Source organism: Vigna radiata, chromosome 9 (assembly GCF_000741045.1).
Source record: "Vigna radiata var. radiata cultivar VC1973A chromosome 9, Vradiata_ver6, whole genome shotgun sequence".
Taxonomy (NCBI): Eukaryota; Viridiplantae; Streptophyta; class Magnoliopsida; order Fabales; family Fabaceae; genus Vigna; species Vigna radiata.
In genome coordinates, this window is record NC_028359.1 from 19,592,851 (window position 1) to 19,601,238 (window position 8,388).

An 8,388-nucleotide genomic window follows, 5' to 3' on the forward strand; every position below is an offset into this window, starting at 1 on the left:
CCGAAACATTTTGGCGCCCACCGTGGGGCCGGAGGATTATACCCAATGGTGACCACGAGAAACACTAACACCGAAGAACAGGCGGACATGCTGAGAATGATGGAGCAGAGGATGATGGAAATGCAACGTAAGCATGAGGAGGAGATGGCCGCCGTAAGGGCGGAGTGTCTGGCTCAGATTGCGAAAAGTAAGAACGGGGGCGACAAAGGTGAGCAGGGAGAGGGAGCGGGAGAGAAACGAACACCGTTAGAAGGGGAGAATAGCAGTGCTCATGTGTCCGGAAGAGAGGAGAAGGGGAATAAGGACAGTCAATCGTTGGTTAAGGTGGAGGAGACGACCACTTTGGTACCATTCGTGCGGGAAATCATGGAAGTGCACATATCGGAGCAATTCATGCCTCCTCAGTTCAAAATGTATGATGGGACGTCCGACCCTACTGCCCATGTGAAGTCATTTATCAATGCCATGACCTTCCGTACCGGTTGTGACGCCGTTTGGTGCAGGGCATTTCCTTTATCCCTGGAAGGAGAGGCCTTGGAGTGGTTTAATTCGTTGCCAATAAACTCCATTGAGAATTTTAAGAGCTTGGGAGAAATGTTCAAGAAACAGTTTGCCGCGTGCAATGCGGATGATATGACGGTGGTAGACCTGATGAACCTGAAGCAGGGCAAAGAAGAGGCGCTGAAATCTTTCATGGACCGATATCAGTAAACGGTCCGCAGGGTCAAGGGACTAAATTTAGAATTAGCCCTTCAATATGTAATGCCTGCATTGAGGCCCGGTCCTTTCAAGGATAGTATATGCCGAAATCCCCCTAGTACAATGGAGGAGTTGAGAAAACGGGCGGCAGACGAGGCCCGGGTAGAAAATATGAAGCAAAACTACAGAAGGGAGCAACAGGAGGCTAAAGCCGAGGAAACAAATAATAGGAAAGGGGAAGGCCAGAGCAGGCCGGCCGGACCTCGACTTCGCGAGGGACCGAGGGGTCCCAAGTTCCCGCAATACACCCCTCTCAACGCTTCCCGCGCGCGGATATTGCAGGAGGCGCTGAGCGCCCAGATTTTACCAGCACCTCAGAAAAGGCCAACACCTCAGGGAGCGGACCTGAGTAAACGGTGCCTCTATCACCAAAACTCTGGACATGACACAGAAGACTGCCTGACTCTGAGAGATAAAATTGAGGAGTTAATCCGAATGGGACAATTGCAACAATACGTTAAAAAGGACGTTCGCCGGTCGGAGGGATCGTCTCGGAGAGAGCCAGCGAGGCCTAGGAGTCCCCCTAGGGAGCGAAAGAGAAATGAAGAGCATAGTTATGGCCGAACGCCTGAAAGGCGAAGGACAGACCGGAGGAGCCGAAGTCGCAGCCGAGACGAAGGGCAGAGGCGGCCTTTGAGGGGAATAATTAACACCATCTCCGGGGGCTTCGCCGGAGGAGGGCACACCTCTTCCGCCAGGAAAAGGAGTATCCGGGCTTTGAGAGCCGTACATGCTGTGGACGTTCAGAAGAGAACCATGCCGCCGATCACGTTCACGGATGAAGATTTCCACGCCCCGGATCCAGACCAAGACGATCCTATGGTTATCAACGTGGAAATAGCCCGCTACGGAGTAGGCTGGGTCTTGGTGGATCAGGGAAGCTCGGTCAATATACTATATTGGAAAACCTTCCTGCAGTTTGACATGTCAGAGGACCTAATCGTCCCATACAATGAGCAAATAGTGGGTTTCGCGGGGGAGCGGGTAGATACGAGGGGTTACGTCGATTTGTAGACTCACTTGGGTACTGGACGGGAAAGTGAAGAAATGAAGATAAGATACTTGTTAGTAGAAGCGAACACGGCCTACAATGTCCTTTTAGGACGGCCATGCCTGAACGCTTTCGGGGCCATAGTGTCAACACCGCACCTCACCTTGAAATACCCAAACCACCGGGGATTAATTTGCACTATACGGGCAAACCAGAAAACCGCCCGGGAGTGCTACGCAGCTGGACTACGGATGTATCCGCAGGAAAATCGGAGGAAAATGTCTAGATCCGAGGTCGCTATGACCGACCTAGACCCGAGGACTAATACGGAGGACCGCCTGGAACCCCTGGGAGAAATACAACCGGTCATGATCGGTCGAGACCCCTCACAAACCACGTCTATCGCCACGGGCATGGCGGACACCACAGAGAAGCAATTGAGAACCCTCTTATGGCGAAATCGGGACCTCTTTGCATGGACAGCGGCGGACATGCCAGGCATCCATCCGTCCGTAACGTCCCACAAGCTGGCCTTGGTAAGGAACGCCCGGCCAGTAGCACAAAAGAAGCGACAAATGGGAGAAGAGAAGAGGAAAGCGGTCAATGACGAAGCCGCGAAGTTATGCGAAGCCGGCTTCATCAAAGAAATAACATATACCACGTGGTTAGCCAATGTGGTAATGGTAAAAAAGCCGAACGACAAATGGAGGATGTGTACAGATTACACGGATCTGAACAAGGCATGCCCCAAAGATTCGTACCCGCTCCCAAGCATTGATGCGTTGGTCGATGGAGCCTCAGGACACCGGATGTTGAGTTTCTTAGACGCATATTCCGGATATAACCAGATCCCCATGTACGCGCCGGACCGCGAGAAAACTGCCTTCATGACGGAGAATGCTAACTACTGTTATGAAGTAATGCCATTCGGCTTGAAGAACGCTGGGGCTACCTACCAGCAGCTAATGGACAGAGTCTTCTCTGAGCAAATAGGGCGATGCATGGACGTTTACATAGATGACATGGTGGTCCGATCATCTGATGAGGACGGACATTTGCAGGATCTGGAAGAGGTATTCGGCCAGATCAGGAGGTATAACATGCGACTAAACCCGGCGAAATGCACCTTCGGTGTGGCTGGAGGGAAATTCTTAGGATTTATGCTCACTTCCCGGGGAATTGAGGCCAACCCCGACAAGTGCGACGCGGTGCTGAAAATGGCGAGTCCTGGCACGCTCAAGGACGTGCAGCGGCTAGTCGGTCGGCTGACAGCGCTGTCACGTTTCATTCCGAAGCTGGCCGAACTAATCCGGTCGATCGTTAAAAAGATGAAGAAGGACACCTCGGGAAAATGGGACGCGGAGTGCGAGGAAGCGTTCCTGAAGGTGAAAGAAATTTTGATGAACCCTCCCGTCATGAACAAACCGATATCGGGCTACGACCTGCAAATATACTTGGGAGTGTCCGATATAGCGATCAGTGCGGTCTTGACGCAGGAAGAACCTTCCCCAAAGCTCATATATTTCATTAGCCGCACGCTCCACGAGACGGAAGCCCGTTATCAACAGGTAGAGAAGGTGGCGCTGGCACTCCTCCACGCATCCCGCCGGCTTCGCCCATATTTTCAGGGCTACCAGGTGGTCGTTAGAACAAATCACCCGGTAGCTAAGGTGCTCAAGAAACCCGATTTAGCCGGACGAATGGTGGGATGGGCAGTGGAGCTATCAGAGTTCGGCTTACGATATGAACCAAGAGGTTCCATCAAGGGCCAACATCTCGCTGATTTCGCGGCCGAAGTGCCTGTGGTCGGAATCGACCAATGGACCCTTTATGTCGATGGGGCCTCCGGACGACAGGCCAGTGGGGCCGGAATAGTGTTAGAAGGACCGAACGGATTTCTGCTCGAATACGCTCTGGTATTTAAGTTCAAAGCATCCAACAATCAAGCTGAATATGAGGCTCTGGTGGCTGGATTAGGTCTTGCCAAAGACATGGGGGCACGAAACCTGATATGCCGGACGGATTCGAAATTGGTCGTTGGGCAGATGAAGGGGGAGTACCAGGTCAAGGAGGATCACCTGCTGAAATACTTTCACCGCGCGGCATCCCTGATAGCGTCATTCGAAAAAGTCGAAATCCAACATATTCCCCGGGAGCAGAATACGAGGGCCGACATGTTGTCTAAACTCAGTTCCGGAAAAGAAAAGGGCCAGCTGACGACTGTTATCCGGCAGATATTGCTTCAGCCATCCGTGGAATGCTACGCCATCGCTTCGGCCACTCATCACTGGCGCGATGAAATTCGGAAATTGATAAAAAAACAGGAGGATGGACAGTCAATAGGCTCTTCCGAGTCGAAGAAGATAGCCCGGTTTACGATAATCGGGGATGATCTATACAAAAGAGGATTCTCCACTCCGCTCTTAAAGTGTCTATCACCAGAAGAAGCCCAATACGTGATGAACGAACTACACAATGGGATATGCGGATTTCATTCCGGCCAGAGAACGCTGAAGACTCGCGTCCTAAGGGCCGGATACTGGCCGACCATGGAGGATGACACCCGAGCTTACACGCAACGTTGCCTCAGTTGTCAAGCCCATGCTAACGACACTCGAGCCCCCCCGCATACGCTCCATTCCATTACTTCCCCATGGCCGTTTGCCCAATGGGGAATGGACATCGTCGGACCCTTTCCCCCGGGTCAGGGTCAAAAGAGGTTTCTCCTGGTCGCAGTCGACTATTTCACAAAGTGGGTCGAGGCCGAACCCCTGGCGTCCATCACCGCCGGATAGGTCCAGAAGTTTTGCTGGAAAATAGTATGCAGATTCGGCCTCCCTAAAATTATAATAACGGACAACGGCCGCCAGTTTATCGATAAAAAACTGGAAGAATTCTACGTCAACCTCGGTATCAAGCATTTCACTAGCTCGGTTGAACATCCCCAAACGAACGGTCAGGTCGAAGCAGTCAACAAAACCATAGTGGCGGAGTTGAAAAGACGGCTAGGAGAGAAGAAATCGGCATGGGTGGAAGAGCTGCCGGAAGTACTGTGGGGTTATAGGTGCACACCGCACGGCACTACGGGGGAGACTCCCTTTAATTTGACCTATGGAACCGATGCCATGCTCCCGGTCGAGCTTGGCGAACCATCACTGCGCAGAGGGCTCGAGGACATGCAAATGAACAATGAGGTGTTAAGAGTAGAGCTCGATACGATCGACGAACGGCGTGACAGGGCGACACTTAGAGCAGAGGCATGTAAGCGGCTGGTAGAGCGTCGATACAACACCAAGGTTTGCCCCAGAGAATTCCATGAGGGCGACCTAGTCTGGAGAAAAACCGGAGAAGCCAGGCGGGCACCCCAACATGGAAAGTTGGCGGCAAAATGGGAAGGCCCGTTCAGAATCGTCACAACGTTGAAAAATGGAGCTTATCGCCTTGCCCGGCCGGATGGAAAGCTCCTTCCTAATACATGGAATGCAACACACTTAAAGTTTTACTTCAGTTAATTTTTTCAGCCGATGTACTCTTTTTGCGAAATCCCTAAAATGAAAGGCCTTTTTTCATCCAATTAAGTACTGACTAACCGAACGTATGGGATCCGTCCCTAATAAAAGGGATCTGTCCCTAGTAACTTGAAGGGATCCGTCCCATATAACGTAGAGGGATCCGTCCCCAATGGAAAGGATCCGTCCTAACTAACCTAAAGGGATCCGTCCCAGAAGGGATCCGTCCCACCAGGGGAACCTTCCCAATAACACATCGTTCAATCTGTCATCAGACCCATGAAAACCGCCATGGGCCGATCACGTTTATTCATGATAAAATTAAAACAGGACGAATGAAGACCGATAGCAAGTAAACCATGAAATAAACCAAATCCATTATACTGTGAAAGTATAAACAAAAAGCCGGACGGGTCGACCATGCAAACAAACGCTACGCCTAAGTGTTTGCAAGTCGACCTCACGGACCAAAAAACAAAATACAGTACGCAAACAATCAAACTCCTGGGTCAGCTTCAACAGCAGGCTCATTTTCCGATCCTAGCACAGTTTCCTCATTCAAAGTCCCCTCCACCGGTCGCATCTCGCCCCGATACACATCCTTATACAAGTCAAAACCAGCGGCGGTCGGATCGACCTTAAGCAAATATTTCACTTGACGAAGGGCTTTGTTAAATCCTTCCTCGTGTTCATCTATCACGCTGGCGTCTAGCTTGTCAAAGGCATCCTTCGCCTCTTTCAGCTCGGCCTCCAGACGCTTCTTGTCAGCGTTGGCGGCCAAAAGATCTTGGGACAAACGCTCACTCTGTTCAACCAGTTCTCCCCCCCTCTTGGCCAACCGGCGGACTTCCAATCTTTCCTTCTCCTCGTCTTCTCTTAGGCCATCCTCTACCAGCTTGGCGTCCGCCAAAGACTTGTTCGCTGCAGCCAGCTTGGAAGTAGCAAGGTCCAAGTCAGCTTGTAACTTGACCTGCGTCTCGGAGCAGTGCTCATGCTCCTTCGCCAGCGTTTCCACGCGACGACGAAGTCCGGCGGACACGTTCTGCTCATCGGCCAGCTCAAGGAGAAGTTCCCGAGCATCACGACCTTTGCGCTTTCACGAGCTCTGCGAGCCAACATAACGCCCCGGCTCATCAGCTCCACGGCCGCCCCCAGTAGATCTTCCTCAGATAATGGCTCAATAACCGCCAGCTGAGAGGAACTGGGCCGACACTCCATCTTCGATGCAGCATCGAAGGAAATGTCAAATACGCCGGCCGGTAAGGGATGGAGTGAGGAACTTCCGCTTCGACGATGGCGTTTGGAAGACGACTTCCCTCCCTCTTTAGCTTTCCTCTTCCGTTCGAGAGGGACGGTCGAATCAGGGGGAGATTCCGAAGAATTGACCAGAGTGACAAAGGTAGGACTCGGTTGAACCTTCTCCGGAGCAGGGTCAATCGCCACCTTTTCCGGAATAACCAACGCAACGGGAGCCGTCTCCTGTACCTTTAAAGGTACACCAGTAGGAACACCGGACGATGTCGCCCGGCTGGAAGCCGCGGACGGCTGGGCAACACCTTTTGAGCTACCCCCTTTGCGCCGTTGGGTGGAGGCAAGCCATCCAGACTGTCGAGGCTCCAGTAACGACATGTATCCTGAAAAGAAAACAAGAATTTAGCTAAGTCAAAAGTGAACTTAAGGAAACCGAGCCGGCCATATTCATACCGAAGGCTATTTGGTCATAGTCCTCGTATTTCAGACAGTCGACGAAGCCGCGGGCGTTGAGGCAGCGGGGCAGATCCTTTATGATCCGAACGGCGTCACGCTCCAAATTATTCATACGGGTGACGCCGTACGCCTTTATTTTGGGAGGATCCTGTGTCCAATAGAAAGGAAACCGAGGGGCGCCTTCGGCGTCAAAAAACTCCGACTTCCCAGAATCCTTGATTATTATTTTGAAGAAGGGCGGACGTTGAAATAATGAAGAAACACCCGAACCATAGGCGTTAACCCAACCGCCGCACACAAGGATGTGAAGGCTTGCATCGCCGCCCACCCGTTCGGATGAAGTTGGGTGGGAGCAATCTTTAACTCCCTAAGAACGGACGCCTGAAAATCAGTAAATGACACCCTGACATACATTTGCTCGAACATGTACGCATATACGAAGAAGAAGTCCTCGGAGCTAGAACCCTTCCCATGATACACGCGCTCATTCGGATGGCTGACGCCCAGACGGAATAGTCGGGCATCTTCAACATCGCGGGCAATGTAGGACCGATTCGCCCACCATGACAATTCGTCATGAGTCCCGAAATCGGAGGTAAACTCACCCACTTCCGGAGAGGCCCACCGATAGCCCCGAATGCGAGGCCACCCCTCGGCCGGTTCGGCCGACTCGCGATCAATCCGTATCCTGCCTTTAAGCAAAAATATGCCATAACCATTCACCAATCGATCTCCGTCCGGGGAAGGCGGAACAGAGTTCTCAACCTGATGGGCATCCAGAAATGACGAAGAAACCGAACTTGGCGGCGAACCCCCTTTGGCCCTTCCCGCCACCTCTCCCCTTTGCAAAGGAACGCCACCGGTCCTTCCCGCCGCATCCCCGCCACCTCGACCCGACGACTCCTCCGATGAATAAACACTCGTGGCAGCCATTTATTACCTGAAGCTCGAAATTCCAAAGCAGTAAAAAGAGAGAAGTAAAGAGTGAATAGCCACCCTCCCCCACCCCTATTTATAGCCACATTTTGAAAATCATCATGCATTACCCACCGTTGGATCCAAGGCACACCAACGATCCAGATTTGCGACGGTTCACTGCACCACTCAGAATGACCAGTAGGAGGAGGACACGTGTCTCTTCCCGCCCACTACTCCCTCAAAAATCGTAACCGTCTCCCCACTCCCAACGTCACGCCCCTCAAAAAGCGCAGCTGTCTTCCTACTCAACCCTTTCAGTTACTTCGTCACTTCAGGCTTGGGGGGCCTATGTACCAGGAAGGGCGCCCGGCCTCGTACATCGGGCAGGACGCCCGGACGGTTAGCATATCAATCCATAACCTGGACAGCTATTATTAACAACGGGAAATACGTCCGGGCGGTTTGGACGGACGGTCTACAAGGAAATATCAAGCCAATAATCAA

At 52.1% G+C, this 8,388-nt stretch overlaps 1 protein-coding gene across 1 annotated transcript; it reads left to right on the forward strand.

Moving 5' to 3' along the window:
• The first annotated feature begins 762 nt into the window (after positions 1–762).
• LOC106773494 lies at positions 763–1,773 on the forward strand. The gene has a single exon (XM_014660179.1). The coding sequence runs from the start codon at positions 763–765 to the stop codon at positions 1,771–1,773; it is 1,011 nt and encodes a 336-aa protein (XP_014515665.1).
• Positions 1,774–8,388: the final 6,615 nt, after the last annotated feature.